Source organism: Dendropsophus ebraccatus, chromosome 11 (genome assembly GCF_027789765.1).
Source record: "Dendropsophus ebraccatus isolate aDenEbr1 chromosome 11, aDenEbr1.pat, whole genome shotgun sequence".
Classification (NCBI taxonomy): Eukaryota; Metazoa; Chordata; class Amphibia; order Anura; family Hylidae; genus Dendropsophus; species Dendropsophus ebraccatus.
The window spans coordinates 70,233,863-70,252,651 of record NC_091464.1 but is presented as its reverse complement, the minus strand read 5'-3'; the positions used below and the strand labels follow the sequence as shown (position 1 = coordinate 70,252,651).

Sequence of the window (18,789 nt, the reverse complement as noted above, 5' to 3'; positions counted from 1 at the left end):
ATTTCCTGACATTTACACAGGTAGCAGCAGAGAGCACTTTTTTTAGACTGGAAAGAATATACCACTTCCTGTACAACATACAGGAGCTGATAAGTACTGGAAGGCTTGATATTTTACAAACAGAAATAATTTACAAATCTGTATAACTTTCTGGCACCAGTTGACTCATTTATTTTTTTCTCTGGAGTACCCCCTTAACAATCCAGGAAACATTGACATGACTTGTAGAGCCGAAACGTGAGCTGTCTACTGTTGCACATCACAATTTATTTCATATTTTTCCTTAAAACACAATTAATCTTATCTTCAGCTCTAGGTTATCGGGAGGCCTTAGGAAATATTGATTTCTATCCAAATGGTGGAACTGATCAGCCGGGATGTCCTAAAACCATATTGTCAGGTAAATCCATTTCAAGCCAAGACTTATCCTCACATTTTAGGTTATTAAGTTGATAAACGTGTATGGTGGACAGACGTCTACAAATCTCATCCACTATGCTGCCATACATCCTCCCTGTGTGACCATAGTTTCCCTCTTGTTTCAGGCTATGGGCAGGTTAGATGACTCTAACCTGCTGTTCTGATTCCATAGCGCGTGGGACACTGAGAATTAAACAGTACCTGTTATAAAAAAATATCTTTTGACTTGGCATTATGTTATTGATCGCACTGGGTTGAAATTAGCAAACAGCCATAGAAAGGATGGCACTGGCCCGTGTTCTTTCACAGCGTACTGTATATGTCCTGATCGCATAGGGTGTTGGCAATGAGACCCGCTGCAATCAATAATTTTTCACATGCCTGATGACAAATCAAAAGTTACTTTTAATGACAGATACTCTTTAAATTCGTTTTCTTACCTTCATCCTCAGCACAGTTTTCATTAACTCTTCAGTTAAATCAATATGTAAATTAGGCAGTTTGGTGCACTGGGGGCGGGACTACCACCCTAAGTGCACCAATCCAATCTCATCCCTCCTTAGTATTCATGATAAGAGAGTATCACAGATAGTAGCCATGGGATCGATTGTGGTCAGCCGATCTGACTCCCTGAACTACACGTGATGCTTGGCACCCCTTTTTGGCTGTGAAATTTAAACCGTTAATAGCTGGTTGTGGAGATCACTGTGCTGACTATTAGCAACAGCTTTTATCAGATAGCCATTGGGTATGGTTCAGGCTTGGCTCCCGAGCCCACTTCATGCAAGCCCTTTTCTGGTTTAGTTGCTGATTTGGGGTTCTCCCCTGATGATGCTGTTGGAGGAGAGATGTGTCGGCACATTGGATTTCAAATGCCCAACTCCTTTTTTACACATAAGTTCATTACAGAGAAATCTGGAAGTGGCCTACCCCTCCTCTGTCTATTTAAAAAACATAAACGTGTATGGAGGAATCTTCTAAAATAGCTGTCAGATGAAAAAACTTTAGACTGACAGCAATTAAAGTTGTAGACTTAAGTGATCAGAGCTCCATTATACTTCTATTAAAATACAAACCCTTTAGACATATTTATAATGCAGGCTGATAAGAGGAACAGTGACAATAGTGTGAGTACTGGCCGTTGGTGTATCTCCTATCAGCAAACCTCCAGTGCAAATGGGATGGGAATAGATGAGTCACTTGGGATATTTCGGTTGCTAAGAATACTTTCTCTAGCACCGGTTGTCAGGATTATTTCCCTAGTCTATCCTAGATATTTATGACTGCAGAGCATGTCCAGTTGGATTTTTTTTCCCCATGTAGGTGTAAGTATTGGGCCTATTAGACTAAGCAATTTTAACAATTGTATTGCCCCCAAAAGTTATACAAATCCCCAATATACACTTATTACGGGAAATGCTTATAAAGTGATTTTTTTCCCTGCACTTACTACTGCATCAAGGCTTCACTTCCTGGATAACATGGTGATGTCACTTCCTGGATAACATGGTGATGTCACTTCCTGGATAACATGGTGATGTCACTTCCTGGATAACATGGTGATGTCACGATCCGACTCCCAGAGCTGTGCGGGCTGTGGCTGCTGGAGAGGATGATGGCAGAGGGATGCTCAGTGTCTCTCCAGTGCCCTGTGTCCCTCAGTGTCCCCCTGTTATCCTCTCCAGCAGCCACAGCCCGCACAGCTCTAGGAGTCGGGTCATGACATCACCATGTTATCCAGGAAGTGACATCACCATGTTATCCAGGAAGTGAAGCCTTGATGCAGTAGTAAGTGCAGGGAAAAAAGCCCTTTATAAGCATTTCCCGTAATAAGTGTATATTGGTGATTTGTATAACTTTTGGCAGGCAATACAATACTTTAATAAACATTTTTGCCGAAATTCTCCTTTAATGATCACAACGAGATTTGAAAGAGATAACGATAATTTGCATGATAATCGCCCAGTGTAATAGGGGCCATAACTTCCAAATGTGGTTTGGGCTGTAGTGAGATTGCACCTTCATGTCCTGGGTACCTAAACCTGGCACCATAATGGGAGACCCACTGACTTCTGCTTAGGGCTCCTCTTGTCTTTGTACTGTAATAGCACAAAGTTAACTTTTTTTTTTTTAATACTAATTCATAATAAAAATTAAACCTCTTTGAGCAGCATGGTGGCTAAGTGGTTTGCACTATTGCCTTGCAGATCTGAAAATCCATCACACTAAATCTGGAGTGTGTTTATTGAAGAGGTTTTCTGTATAACTTCCTACTATATAGTGTTTTACTATGCTTCTTACTGTTTGTTTTCTGCAGGTTCAGAATATTTCAAGTGTGACCACCAGCGGTCGGTGTTTCTCTATATGGCTTCCTTGAATGAGTCCTGTAGTGTTGTGACGTTTCCTTGTGAAAATTACACCGATTATAGGATTGGAAAATGTGTGGATTGCCAGATGTTTAACCCACTCGGCTGCCCAGTGTTAGGTACAGTGAATTATCCATCTCTTTATTCACAATATATATATATATATATATATATATATATATATATATATAAATTACAATATTTTTTTTTTATTTTCTGACCTGTCCTGAAGGCCAGTTTATGCTGTGTTGGCTTCTCTGTGCGATCAAGTGGTTATATGGCAGTCAGATAAGTGGTAATGGAGTGAATAGAAGTCGGGGGGAAATCAAAGGGGTACAGCTTAAATTGCTGGCAAGAAGCAACCCAAGCCCCTTCATTCTCCTGCTCTTCTCCACTGCCACCAAAGTTGTTGCAAGCTTGGATTTATTCATTAAAAAAAAATGCATAGAAAATTCTAGATATATTTGTATTTTTTTTTATATTGGAATACCCCTTTAAGACTATGATTTCTGTAAGTGGCAATGACTACTGCTGAAAATCTAAGAAGTCAGAAGAAGCTGTGCAAGATGCTGTGTATCTTCTTGCTGTTCTCTGAGCACGTGACCGACCAACACAGTCCCTCAAACTTACACTTTGAGTCTCGGACATTTGGCACAGAGCTAAGAGAGTATGTGTAGAGCTCGCACTTCTCCCGGCTTGTTCTAGCAATTGATTGAGGTCTGAACACCCAGACCTCAACCTATCAAAATTTTTGTAGTGTGTTTTTTTTTTTAATGACAGTGCAGTCTTCTGGCCATGTTAAAAATTAAAGAAGAAAGTTGATATTGTTAGAAATGCCTAATTCTGTTACATTTATATTAAAGACCACACAGGTCTATGGCTTTGTACCTTATACCTGACAATGTTAAGATGTGCCAGCAAGAAATAATATCCAATAGGAGACAAATTAAATTAATATTTCTCCAACTGAATGTAATGTATAAAAAGAAAATAAATATCCAACTGCAGAATACCAAAGTCCCTACGTGTTTCTGCCTACTGTGTCAATGGCTTCCTCAGGGAATATGAGAAGTGGCAAAGAAAAATAGGTATATTAAAGCAAATGTACACACTAGGTTCTGCTCAGTCCTGTATGTCTATCCCATGAGGGTGTATTGTACTTATTTTAGGAATGTAGGCAGCCCTAGACAAATTCTTTCTAGGGTTACAGACGTGATCAAAAAGTGACAGTGGCTATTTAAAGTGAATCTATAGTAGACAAAAAAATTACTACTTGGAAATCTAGGTACTCCATTGCTTTCATATCTCCCACCAAGTTATAACTGGAAAACTATACCTCCATTTAACTAGATGAATGAAAAATGTTGTGTATATAGGTAAGAGGGGGTCGCTGTACTTCAGAAATATGCAGATAGAAGAACATACTGTGGACACGCTAGCACTGCTGTCTGGTCATGGCAATGGAATATAATATAGAGAATTGCTAAAGAATATTCAGAGTAAATATGTTACAAACTCTCTCTTCCTAATTTTTGGGTCAGAAGGAATTGTGTAATGCTTCCTTCCCCCTGTGGGGGTGCTGCAGGGAAAAGTAACGCTTGCTATTAGGTTCCTTTTGTAGATTGCAGCGACCACTGAAGATCTCAGCATTTCAACACTGGTACAAACTGTGATCATATTTTCGAGGGATTTTTTGAACAAAAAATGTAAAGTTTCTAAAAAAGTAGCCATCTTACATCTCTAATATATAATATTTCTATCTAATATATATATATATATATTATATTGATTGCTTAATGCAGGACCCACTGTGCAGCTAATGGCTTTGTTTGTGTATTTGTTACAGGTTTTTATGCCGATAAGTGGAAAGATTATCTGGTGGCAAAGGATCCTCCAGTGACGAAAGCTTTTTTTGACACGGCCTCGGCGAAACCATTTTGCAGTGAGTGAAATAGAATTAGCATAAAATGAAATCTGTCAGCCTGAGATAATGGTGGCTTGGGGAAGTTGACGACATTTGCTTGGAACACTAATTGCTTAAGACTGAGCAACGTGAGCCGTGAATAATGATGGCGAGGAGAAGGGCTGCTTGGGGTATAGGTTTTGTCTTCTGTTTTGGCCTAATTCTTTGTTGGGGCTGATCCGTGCTCTTCAGACATGGATTTCTTTTCACAGTGGGACCTATTTAAATATTGTTGTGTGGTCGAAGCCCAGAGCCGCTTTTGTTCTCTTGGCTGCGTGCTGATCTTTCATCTTTTCTGTGCTGCAGGGGCGTACAAAACAGAATTATTCCCGCCACTCGAGGGACCGACTAAGCCCGCATCTCTCTTACAACAAAGAGAACAAGCAAACAACTTGACCTTGATTTTGTGAAAATTCAGTAAACATACAAACATAATTACAGAAAGCAAGGAAATAGGCTTGCAGATGTAAGCCTCTAAGATGCTCTAAGCAGTCAGTGAATGGGTAATAAGTCACTGCAGGAGAAGCATTGGATTCTATATAAAGGACTTCAGTAGGTGACATGTTACAAACACTGAACATGTACAAGATATTTACACTTTGTGTCAATGGTCTGTATGGACAAAGCAGGTCCTGAACTGAATAAGATACTAGACAGAAGTTATAAAATTAGAGGACATTTATACCTAAAGGGTATATAGAATTCTGTACCCCCCCCCCCCCCCCGAAAAAAAACAAAAAACAAAAACAAGCATATTAGTACAGGATTGACTGTGTTTGTTTGTATATTGTAACCATGAAGACACAGAGGTTTCCATTGAAGCTGTAGTCACAAAATTTGCTAATGTTTTAATTTTTGTTACATTTGGGAAATTAGAAAATGGTTACAAAAGTGCCTATATCCTCTACCCACTACTAGAAGACCTTATTAGGCTGAAAATCCACTACGAGAATGCACATAGGCAATAGACTATAATGGTACTGAGTATCGCAGTGGATTTTATTGTGAAAATCCCAGCGTGAAATCTGCTGCAAACTCGCTATTTGTTAAAGCACCCCAATAGGGGTATTGACATGTCAGTTCTTTGGGCTGAAGGTGGAATCCGTTCGGCCATAGAATGGTGTCTATAGGACGGGCGGAGATGCGCACCGCTGCAAGCGGGGACAGAACTTCTCCTCGTGGACTCATGTCTGTCTTGAGAAACAGGACTGCTATCAGCTCACAGAGAGATCAGGTTACAGTAAGTCTATAGAAAGGGTAAGAGGGAGTGGCAGGAGAGAGCATTAGTGAGTATTAAATCGTACCCCAGTGCTGGGTTGACAGTTTAGACTGGTCTATACTGTTCTATAATGTCCTCCATGCTGCTACTGCGTCTTATAGTGCGCTATAGAGATAAAAAGGAACACGATTTCCTTCTATACCCTTTCAGTGTATGGGGAAACATTGAAGAGGCTAATCTCCACCCATTAGCTTAGGAACAACTGAAAAATAGAGGTGGAGCCTTCAGAGGGGAAAAACTGGTGAAAAATACTATAAACATTACAAGTTATATAGTTTCCAGAACAGGTACACTTTAAAACCACAATACCCAACAGACATAGTGATGCTGTTAATGGGAAAATAAGACTTCTTTCTATTTTCATAATCTTTTACACTCACATATGCTGAATTTTTTGAAGAATCAGTAGAGTAGGCTTCTATTTTACAGCTAGTCCCAAAATTGCCTTGTCCATACACCTAATAACTGAGATAATAAGTGAGAATCAATAGATCTCTATGTAAGTGTCTGGATTGCCTACTTACACTGTCCAAAGGCTGTGCACGTTTACTGCCTTACATTACTTCTGTGCTAAATTCCCCTCCATGGGAAGGTTTGGAATGTAGATTATAGGTTTCCAAAAATGGAAAGCACCTTTAGGCAAAAAAAAAATAAAAATCATCAGTCACCCTTCCTGTATGTGTAAAGTGCCTACAACACTGAGTAGAGTTTATCAAGTTTCATTCCTATTATAACTGTGATGTACTCTAAGTATATACAACACTAAAAGCAAACGTTTAATGGAAGTCATACAGGCTTAGAAGAGCATGGGCACTTTCTTCCATAAACAGCACCTCTCTTGTCCTCAGTTTGGGTGTAGGGTTTTGCAGCTTAGTTCCACTAAAGTAAATGGAGCTGAATTGTAATATTACACACAACCTGAGGACAGGCTTGGTGCGGTTTTTGGAAGAAAGTAGCTGTGTTTTTCTAATCCTGGATAACCCCTTTAAAAAAGTTTAACAGTATAAACAGCTGTAGAAAGAAATGGGCAGGCACCGCAATAATGTCAGAAACTAGTGCTAGTCCTTCAAGCTCTATACCACATACTAACACAAATAAAAAAAAAAAGAACAGGAAAAAAGGGCTGCACTCCAATAAACAATTGATATACTTTATTATATAATACAAGGCACAAACAACTTTAAAACCAAAAATACGACCAAAAATGAGTATGAGTGACACGGCTCTTAAATGTTAGCTTCTATAAGCAGCACACTACAAGCTATCAAGGGAATAGCCCGTATTTGCCAATATTATTAGAGTCAAGTATAAAATCAATGCATCTAGCGCTTCTACTTAGAACTTGCATATAAATGGATATATGAGATGACTTACTCTTTTTCTCCAAGGATGTAATGTAGATGGTATATTGCTCCAGTTATCCAACAGGAAATAATGTGAGTTGTCCATGCTGGGAGCGCACCCCCGGCTGGTGGCGCAACTTCTACCAGCTGCAGTGTTCTGTGAAAGTTCTCTGTGACAGGGGTGTAGCTAGGGTTCACAGGGCCCCATAGCTAAAATTTTAAGGAGCCCCCCTTGCCTACGCACAAAACGAAGCAAAAAAAATAAAAAATAAAAAAAAAAAAAAAAAAATAAAAATAAATAAATATATATATAATTTTTTTTTTTTCTTTTACTGCTGGTGCATTGATAACCCCTGACCTCTGCAAGGAGCTCTGCACATTTTCCTTTCCTACATGATTGCCAGCTAGAGAAGAGAGGTCAGAGGTTATCAGTGCAGTGAAGCAGAGATCTCTGTCTACTGCTTGTTAACCCTTGTTTTGTGTTGCAGTATGTAAGTAAACATTGGGACACTTACACACTGCAGTACATAAAGGGTTAAGCAGGACACATGCTCTTACCATCTCCCCCGGGGCCCCCTCCTGCACAGGCCCCATAGCAACTGCCTACCCTGCCTTTATGGTAGCTACGCCACTGCTCTGTGATGTCACAAAGTTTGCTATGGAGTCTCAGAAGGACCACAATTCCCCCTACGCGTTTCAGCGTAACCTTACGCCCTCATCAGGGATCCCAGTGAATGGGTAAGAGGTCGCTGCAGGAGAAGCATTGACTTGTATATAAAGGACTTCAGGACTTAGGTGACATGTTACAAACACTCAACATGTACAAGATATTTACACCTTGTGTTAATGGTCTTTATGGACAAAGCAGGTCCATGGACTGAAGGAAAATGCAGTCACTTAGAATAGGTAGATTTAAGATTCAACATGTGTTCTAATAAGATACCAGACAGAAGTTATAAAATTAGAGGACATTTTGTACTTAAAGGGTATATAGAATTTTGGAACCCCCCAAAAACAAACAAACAAACAAACAAAAAAAGCATATGAGTACAGGATTGACTGTGTTAGTTTGTATATTGTAACCATGAAGACACAGAGGTTTCCATTGGAGCTGTAGTCACAAAATTTGCTAATGTTGTTTTAATTTTTGAGAAATTAGAAAATGGTTGCAAAAGCGCCTATATCCTCTACCCACTACTAGAAGACCTTATTAGGCTGAGAGATAACTAGCATTGAAAAATAATAATAATAATAATAATAACAAAAATACACAAGGTATTCACTGCAAGTGCGTGGATTTCACTGCAAAGTGATATGTGAGAATATACCCTAAGGGTATAAACCCACACACCGTATATGCAGCAGATATGCAACAAATACGCAGCAGATTTGTTGGTACAGATTTGATGCTGTGTTCAGTTATTTAGATCTAATCTGCTGCGATTTTGCTGCGAGTTTGCTGCGAGTTTGCTGCGTATCGCAGCAGTAAACACGCTGCATATACGGTGTGTGGGTTTATACCCTAAAAGGGTATTCTCATCTGTAGATTTTTTTTCTCCATCAATAGCATAGGGTATAACAAGCTAATTGATGGGGTTCTGATTGCTTGGACCCCCACGGATCCCGAAAACAGGGACAAAATTATCCTCAGAATGAAAAATGCCAGCACTCCATTTACTCTCTTTGGGACCACTGAACTTTTCAGCATTCTCAATTGTTCAGCAGCTCCATATGGTGCACGCCATTTGTTCCTGGGACAGTTTTGTTCCCATTGCCAGGATCTTGTAATTTCCTTTCCTATTTAGAGGAAAAAATATGTAGAAACAGAATTACCCCATTTAGGGTGATTTCACACGTAGTGCGTTCACAGCGGATTTCACACTTCAGGGATTCCTGAAGCTAAAATGTGTAGGAGGAATTGTGGTCCTTGTGAGACTCCATAGCAAAATTAGTGACGTCACAGAGAACTTTCACAGAATGCTGCAGCTGGTAGAAGTCGCGCCAACGGCCAGGGCGTGCTCCCAGCGTGGACAACTCTCATTATCTCCTGTTGGAAAACCGGAGCAATATACCATCTACGTTACATCCAATTCATCTCTTATATCCATTTATATGCGAGTACAGGCCGTGGTGTGGCACATTGTGAACTGATCCACTTTACATGGTTAGTCAGAGATAGCAGAACATACACAAATTCATATATAATGCATCAACCCATGACATATCAAAGTGCAAGTGCATATGAATCAAGTAAACCAATGATTAAGTGCAAAAAAGAGATGCAAAAATGTATTAAATAAAAAGACAATGATGCTGCTATCTCCAGTGGCGTAGCTACCATAGAGGCAGGGTAGGCAGTTGCTATGGGGCCCGTGCAGAAGGCGGGCCCAGAGGAAAAGGTAAGAGCATGTGTCCTTCTGCTTAACCCTTCTGTACTGCAGTGTGTAAGTGACCCAATATTTACTTACATGCTGCAACACAAAAAAGGGTTAACAAACAGAAGACAAAGAGATCTCCTCTGATAACCTCTGACCGCTGTTCTCCAGCTGCCACAATCAAGTAGGAAAATGTGCAGAGGTTACTTACACACTGCAGTACATAAGGGGTTAAGCAGAAGGCAGCCTGCTCCTGCACTTATTTTTTGCCCACATCACAGAGCATATACTGTGTGTGTATGTATATATATATATATATATATATATATATATATATAATATATATATGCACAGTGCTTTGTGTTGTAGGGGAGGGGGCCCCTTAAATTTTTTTGCTATGGGACCCCGTGAGTCCTAGCTACGCCCCTGGCTATCTCACAAGTGGACCAGCAAGTAACCCCACAAGTTTTGTCATGTGGACTTCCTCAGGGGTAAATGACATGTGCCATCATGAGAGTTAATATACGTGTTTTAGGTGGTTTAAAGTTGTTTGTGCCTTGTATTATATAATAAAGTTTATCAATTGTTTATTGGAGATGAAGCCCAATTTCCTGTTGTTTGTATTAGTAACAGTACAAACAGATCTTGACATAGGTCTTGGGCTACTTGTAGGCAGCAGTGAGACTCTCCCTACTTTTCACTCATAGTATGTGTAGTTTATCAATGTCTTCATTTTAATTCCTAAATCTAGATGATATTACATATTGATTTGGTCAATGATAAAAACTTTGGTGTCTTTTTTTCCCTTTTCAGTATTTCATTATTTCTTGGACTTCATCACATTAAATGAAGAACCACGTAGTGGATATATTACAATCAAGCTTGAGTCTCCATCGGGAAATGTTACAGAATCGAAGCTTGATCAGTAAGTATTACAAATCATTGCATTTTATAATAATGTTGTGTCCTAAAATCTGGACCCCTCTGATCATAAAATCTTGGCATTCGAATTAGAATAACTCTTTAAAGGGGTATTCCACTCAAACATACATTTTCATATGTTGCTGCCCATGGTGAGACTAACAATTTCTTCCATACTTGTTATTATCTATTCAGCCCCCTCCCCCCAGTTCTCAGCTGCTGCTTTCTGCTGAAGAGAAAAAAAATGTGTCTAAGCTTTTCTCTCCATCTCCCCCTCCTCCCCCCTCCTTTCTGAGACAGTTTATGTAAACAAGTTCTGGTGGGTTATATTTGCAACTTTGTAATGCCAGGAACTACAAAAAAGCTACAAAGTTGCAGATACAGCCGGCCAGGGAATTGTTTACATCAGCCGTCTCAGAAGGAAGGTGGAGATGGAGAGAAAAGTTCACACTCAGATTTATATGTCTTCAGCAGAAAGCAGCAGCTCATAATTTGGGGAAGGAGAGTGTGAAGTATGGGAGAGTAACAAGTATGGGATGAATTCTTAGTTTCACTATGGGCAGCAACATAGGAAAAGGTATGTTTGAGTGGAATACCCCTTTAAATTGCAATTTTTTTATACTTCACCCTACTGTGTTGTACAGATAAAGGGGAACTCGAGGTAGAGGTTAAAAAAAAATGAAACTTCTGCTGAAGCATATAGCATTACTTGCCTATCTATCCCAGTTTTGAAACTACCAAAAATCCATTTGTTTGGGGGGGTTTGTTCTGTATTGTGTTTCAGTCCTTCCTGGTTGAGCAGTTTCCAGAATGCAATGCTTTCTCTCAGCTGATCACCACAGTCCCCACCCATCACAATCAGTAAAATTAGTGCTGCAGCTGCTTCTGGCCGGTCAGAGATGGTGGATCACTCAGGGGATTGGGGGATCCAGCCAAGCCTCCTGTGACATTACGCCCTGCCCCCTGTCTGCATCATCAGCCTGATCTCAGCAAACACACACAATGTGAGACCGAGGCATGAAATATTTTTCTCCTAAGGGGGGAGAGCAGAGGGAGCAGGAGACGATGTGAATTGGCACAGAGGCCAGTTTTTTCCACTTCCTGGATTTCTATCAGCTACCAGTATGGCAGAACCGCACAGATACGATAATACATTGTATAGACACATCTATATAACTTTTAATGTACTTTTAATAGAAGAAAAGTTTTTCTTATCCAGAGTTCCCCTTTAACTTTTACTTTATGGATTCTGTTTGCTTTACTCCCTTCAGAGATGCTGCCACATTTGAACAAAATAATGAGGTTACCTTGCTGGCCAAGTTTCATCAGGAGTTTGAAGAGATTTCAAAAGTTTCTGTAAAGTTTACCACCGGTACTGTTGTTGGGCCTAAACACAAACTGCGAGTTCTAAGGATGAGGCTGCGATCTGCCTTTAATCCCGACAGGTAACATCATATGAAACTAAACGGCTATATAAATGATTGATGTGTTCATCATACAGACACAAGAGAAGGCATGACACCACCTTATGGGAAAATGTCCTGTAGTGGCCACTGTGTAGGAAGATAGGATGTACGTAGGTAGGCTCACACTCCTCAAAGTGGGCACTGTAAACTCATAGGAAAAGAAATCCAACAGCATCTGTATTGAAGCCATGTGAGTTTATTCACACATCGGGGTACGTGGAAGCAACGTTTCAACCCTTAGGTCTTGCTTGACAAAGACATAAGGGTTGAAATGTTGCTTCCATGTAGCCTGATGCAGTGCTTCTCAATTCCAGTCCCCAGGCCTCACCAACAGATCATGTTTTGAGGATATCCCAGGCTCCTGTGTCATACACTTCTCAATAAATACACAGCAAGTGAGGCTGTCAAAAATCTACCATAAACTACTCAGTTTTCGACTCTTGCCAGTCTGCACTAAAGCACGGGGATGGTAAATCCTCCCTTCAATTGTGTACAATGCTTAAAACATACAGTACAGAGCTGGAGCATGGCCCGGTATATCAGGAATAACCTATATTGCTTGTATTTTACAGGGAAATACTCTGCCGGTATGACTTTGTCCTTCCAGAAAATGTTGAAGTGGATTTCCTGCCCGTTCCATGTCAAAACTCCAATTTCTTTACTTCCTGTTGTGGGGAGGATGGAGGCAAATGTCCTGTCACCCAACATCCAAAATAGTAATAGCACTTGCTAAAAACCTGGTAAAAACTTCCATGAAAATGGGGATGTAGTCGCTACTTCAGCCATGAGCACTGGAATATGTCACCTGTCTACGGCTCTGTTCACACCTCCATCCTGGTTCCTGTTATGACCGCAATGTTTAACCGTTAAATGGCACCTCACTGACTTATGATGGGTTGCATTGTGGTGTCATATGTTTTCATAGGAAGAATGGGGTACCATCCTGTCAGATCTGACAGAACTGCTGATCGAGGATCTGTGGAGGGTAATGTGAACACGGCGTAACTCTACAATAGCTAGGGGCCCTTACCAAGGCTGAGATATATTCAAGGAGTGTGAGAATGGCATGGACATTTCATATATAATTTTATTTTTTGTTTTTTTAACTTGTGTTAATAATGTGAAAGATATTTGTACATATGTATTTTTTTTAGAATATAGATTTTTTTTTATTTCAGCAAATATTCTATTTTTGCTCATATGAAGTAAATTAATAAGAGTTATATGGCTTCAGGTACATATGTACCAGCCACAGATTAAACAGATATATTTATATTTTTACACTAGAAAAACTTTTTTCAGCTAGTTGTTGTTTCTTTGGTGTCTACCTCTGCATTTCGTTGAATTAATGTATATTGTATGTTTATCTATATTTTCTGTATATATGTGTTTTGGTTTTTTGAAAAAAAAGAAAAAATTTGTTAAAACTATAAAAAAAAAATTTCTGTATAGAATATAGGATGTATATTTTTTTTGTCGTTGTAAAAGATTATGGTTGGGTTCACACTGAGAAATTCTCGAGGATATACTCTGCAGAATTTCGTCGCCTGTGCGCGCACGGCCACGCGCCTTTCCGCCGGCTCCATAGTCACCATTCTATGTACGGGCGGATTCCGCATTCCACCGAAAGAATTGACAAGTCAATTCTTTCGGCAGAATGCGGAATCAGCCGGCCCATAGAATGCTATGGAGCTGACGGAAAGGCGCGCGGCGGTGCGCGCGTACAGGCGACGGAATTTCACGGAATTTGTCCGCGAGAATTCTTCAGTGTGAACCCACCCATAATCTTTTACAACAACAAAAAAACCTATCACTGTATTTAGCAAATGTAATAATATAATTATTTTTATCCTGCGAGGATGTTACTGTTATCCTCCGCTCAGCGATAAGAGTATGAGGAAGACAATGGACTCTTAAAGGGGGGTGTCATGAAAACAACTAGGTTGGGACTGTTGCATTATGTTAGGTGAAACATATTTCTACTGTACAAGCATTTCTTAAAATATATTGTCTGAAAGATATAGACTAATCTCCCATGTGCCTGCTTTGTTTTGATAATCTGTTGCCCTTGGTTACGGCCCACTGGGCATCCACTAACATGGGTCACTCATGCTTAGTTCAATCGTCACATGATCTGTCTCATATGTACTGGCAGTTGCTTTTCACTTTACATGCAGGCAAAAGTGATTGTGGGAAAGTGTCCGCACTGTTGCATGGCAACTGCAGGGTTACAGGTCAGAGAGGAAACCAGGAAGTGATGAAATCCATGGTGGAGAAAAGCAGTACAGTGATAGAAGTTACTTTATTAAAAACAGCACATTTACATATAAGTATGTAGCACACATCATTGGGCTTCTTTGCTTTGTAACACTACCCCTTTAAGCATAAAGGAGTTGACTTCTTAAGATAAGACAACCTCTTTTCATGGGGCTCACCGCATCAGGGGCCCCGTTGCCCACTCCTGCAATACACCGGGCCCCCTGAGCTGTCATCATTTGAAACACCAGGGGGCCAAGTGGGCCTCCCAGGTTCTGCAAAAGTCCCTTTAACTGCAAGCACTCCTGACTAGACTTCAAGGCTTAGTGGCTGGATAATCCAAATTTGTCATTGATCAATTATGTATCTATATGGCCAATGACAACTTCTCATCGCGATACCTCTGAGACTGTTACTATGGCGATCAGCTGATCAGTGGGCTTGACTTATTTGAATAAGACAACGTTATCATGAACAGGGACCTGAACAGACTGTATCCTACTGGTAACCGACAGAAGTTATTCTCTTACCATGAGACGATGGACTGTACATCCTAGTATTGTACCTAACTACAATGAACAGATGCACTAAGAAGACTGACAACTATTTGAAAATTATTTTATATTTCAATGTGTATAAAAATGTATTTTTTCAGTTGAAACTTTTTATTAAAATTATCTATTTATGGTAAATGTAGTTGTTTCGTTTTATTACAGTTCAGAGTTACAGAGCAAGATCACATAATCCCTTTCCGCGGGGTAATGCCGCTAGCTTCCCTGTCATAATGACACTATATGGGAGGCTCACGTGCCGCATCGCTCAGCGTCTCTCAGCGCTGAAGAATGAACATGTTCATTCTTCAGCGCCGATAAATGCAGCGCGTGCGCCTTCCATAGAGTGTCATTATGACAGGGAGGCTAACGGCATTACCCCGCGGAAGGGGATTATGTGATGGGTGGCAGCGGAAGGTGATTATGTGATGGGTGGCGGTAGTGCCCCCTATATATGGCCCCACTCTGTGTAATGCCCCTTACATCTGGCCCCCCTCTGTGTACTGTCATTTATATATGACCCCCTCTGTGTAGTACCCCTTATATAAGGCCCCCCTCTGTGTAGTGCCCCTTATATATGCCCCGTCTGTGTAGTACCCCTTATATATGGCCCCCACTGTGTAGTGTCCCTTATATATGGCCCCCTTTGTGTAGTGTCCCTCATATATAGCCCCCTCTGTGTAGTGTCCCTTATATATGGCCCCCTCTGTGTAGTACCCCTTATATATAGCCCCCTCTGTGTAGTGATCCATATATATGGCCCCCCTCTGTGTAGTGATCCATATATATATATATATATATATATATATATATATATATATATATATATATTTATGGCCCCCTCTGTGTAGTGCCCCTATATATGGCCCCCCTCTGTGTAGTGCCCCTTATATATGGCCCCCTCTGTGTATTGCCCCTATAAATGGCCCCCCTCTGTGTAGTGCCCCTTACATATGGCCCCCTCTGTGTAGTGCCCCTTATATATGCCCCTCTCTGTGTAGTGTCCCTTATATATGGCCCCCTCTTTGTAGTACCCCTTATATATAGCCCCCTCTGTGTAGTGATCCATATATATATATATATATATGGCCCCCTCTGTGTAGTGCCCCTTATATATGGCCCCCCTCTGTGTAGTGCCCCTATATATGGCCCCCCTCTGTGTAGTGCCCCTTATATATGGCCCCCTCTGTGTAGTGTCCCTTATATATGGCCCCCCTCTTTTGTTGTCCACCTTGTTTATGGCCCCCTCCTCTGTGTGGTCTTCCTTATTGATGCCCCCCTCTGTGTAATCCCCCTTACAGATGGCCCTTATGTGGAAACCACATTTACAGAAAAAAACCCTCAACAACTTGTTCCCCCATTGCTGAATCTCTTCATTCACAGATCTCTTCTCCTCTTTATTCCGGTGCAGGCAGTAAGTGTTAGGGACGCAACTGACTGCTGCACTCACTCAGGAATCCAAGATGGCCCTGGATGACAACCCCCCTCAGACCGCACCCAGCAATGATGTATAATAGATCATTGCTGAGTGAACATTGCTCGTGCCCATGTAAGCCGGTTGCTGAAGCCAACCCTGAGTGTGGGTGCTGAACAGCAGAAGACCCCTTTAATGGAGTTTCAGTATAACCTCTACTCGTTCTGGGTGGTCATATGGGTGGTGCTTCTCCGTGATTGACAGCTCTCTCTATATGCACACTTATACACAGATAGCGGTCATTCTGCTTATTTCAGGAGCTTGAGATGTCTGGCATCTTCCTATGATAATAACACAATTAGTCTGTGACCAGATGAGTTGTATTGGCAGTGATGGTGAGGGTAGTTGTGAATTCTATGTAAATCCTCATTTCCTCCAGACTTTGTTATCTATGTCTGATGCTTCATTTGGAAACTAATGGGGTGGAAATAAAATCCCATGCTCAAAGACTTTCCTGTGTGCCAAGTTTACTTTGAAGCACCAAGGTTACCATGTCCTCAATTTACCCAGCCTAGTGGAAATGAGGATTTAACTTGCACCAGATGCCGGGTATGAGGTGTACGCTCCCTCCTAGACAGGAAATGTATATGTTAAATGGTGATTTAATGTACCAATTGTTCCACTAGATCACTGTGCTTTATGCTCTCTGCCTTCTCTTTCCTTCTACTGTACTTTAGCTTACACTCTGAATAATCTTTTAACGAGTCTCATTTTACTGTATTAAACTAAGGTGACAAATGGAGCCAAAATCTAGCAGAGCGGGAGCCCTCTACCCAGGGGTGAATCAAGCCACCCTACCTATATCTGTGTGTCTATAGTATATATTTAATATTTAAACAGTGACTTATATCCTGCGACACTCAAGTAATAGTAGGTAGGTAATTCCCCTTTTAGGAGCCCTCGCCTCCCCATCTAGGTATCCCCTTTGTAGGTAGGTAGTCCCTATGGTAGTTTTCCCCCCTCCCCCCCGTAAATAGGAAAATCTGAGTAACCCCCACATGTAGCCCCTTGTAGTTAACCAAACAGCCGGCAGTCCCTTCTCTATGTAGGCATCCCACCTGTAGGAAATCCCCCAGTAGGCAACTCCTTCCCAATGTAGGCATTCCCCCCCTGCAGGTGATCCCCCCAGTTGGAACCCACCACACATGTAGGTATACCCCGGTAGTTAGGTTCCCGTAGATAGTATTCCCCAATTTAGGCTTCCCGCATTAGGTAATCCCCCTCATAATAAAAATAAAAACATTCTTACTAACAGGTGATTCCCCCAGTTGGTAGACCCCTCCCTCCCGTAAGCATCCCCTGGTAGTTAGGTTCCCCACTGATATTATCTCCCAATTTAAGCTATCTTTTTTAGGCAATCCCCCTGTGAAATAATAATAATAATAATAGTATTCTCACCTGGCTGCAGCCTTTGCAGTCGTCCGGTGTCTGTCTCCTCTGCACTCTTCACACTGCCCCACCGCTAATGCACTGTACATATACTGCTCAGTGTGATAAGGGGTTTGATTTGGTTCCCTGGAGCACAGTATAAAGCTCCTGTGCAGCACACGCCATGTACCAGCAGCTTTATACCCAAGAAAACAAAGTTTAATCCCCCAGGGCACGGCAGGTAGTCATTCCACCTGTGTCTAGTCACTGCTCTGCTCTGTCAATATGCTCGGTGGAAATGACTACAGGGAGAGGCGCCAGTAATGGGCCTCTGCCTGTCACTGATCCCTGCGGAGTGCACTGACAGGGAGAGAGTGGTGACTAGATACGGATGGGAAGCTGCTCAGATAACTACCTCCCTGCCTCTCCCTGCCACGCATCGCAGGATTAAACTTTTTTTTTTCCAGGCATAAAGCTGTGCCCAATATGTGGCGTGAGCTGCACAGGAGCTTTAGGGTATGTGCACACTACAGAATCCGGATCACCTGCGTCAGATTCCCCAGCTTACCCCGCTCACGGCTGGGCGCATTTCAGCCTGTGCCATAAACTCCATTCTATGGTCTGTCGGATTCAGCTTTCCATCCAAAGAACTAACAGACGACGGACTCCGCTTGTACATAGAATGGAGTCTATGGCATGGGCGAATTCCTTAGTCTGAACATACCCTTATACTGTGCTCCAGGGAACCAAATCGGCCCAATTGGGTTGATTGGTTTCCTTTAGGCAGTTCTCCACAGCAGTCTCCATACTAATTTCCAACACAAACCTCTGCAGCAACTCACAGCAGGCTATGTAATCTTCCCAACAGGGGCCTAGTGGGCTCTGAATAAACTCACAGCAGAATAGGGGTCCATTTACACAGAAAGATGATCTGACAGATTATCTGCCAAAGATTTGAAGCCAAAGCCAGGAATGGATTTGAAAAAAAGGAGAAATCTCAGGCTTTC

At 41.4% G+C, this 18,789-nt stretch overlaps 1 protein-coding gene across 1 annotated transcript in view; it reads left to right on the top strand.

Annotated features, from left to right (window-relative positions):
* LIPI (lipase I) overlaps positions 1-15,081 on the top strand; it is a 40,698-nt gene extending 25,617 nt beyond the window's left edge. Inside the window, exons 5-10 of the mRNA XM_069945644.1 lie at positions 311-400; positions 2,738-2,905; positions 4,633-4,728; positions 10,560-10,671; positions 11,939-12,112; positions 12,706-15,081. Of these exons, the coding sequence (XP_069801745.1) occupies positions 311-400; positions 2,738-2,905; positions 4,633-4,728; positions 10,560-10,671; positions 11,939-12,112; positions 12,706-12,850 (785 nt within the window). The 3' untranslated portion in view covers positions 12,851-15,081. The remainder of the gene's footprint in view (positions 1-310; positions 401-2,737; positions 2,906-4,632; positions 4,729-10,559; positions 10,672-11,938; positions 12,113-12,705) is intronic.
* The last annotated feature ends 3,708 nt before the right edge of the window (positions 15,082-18,789 follow it).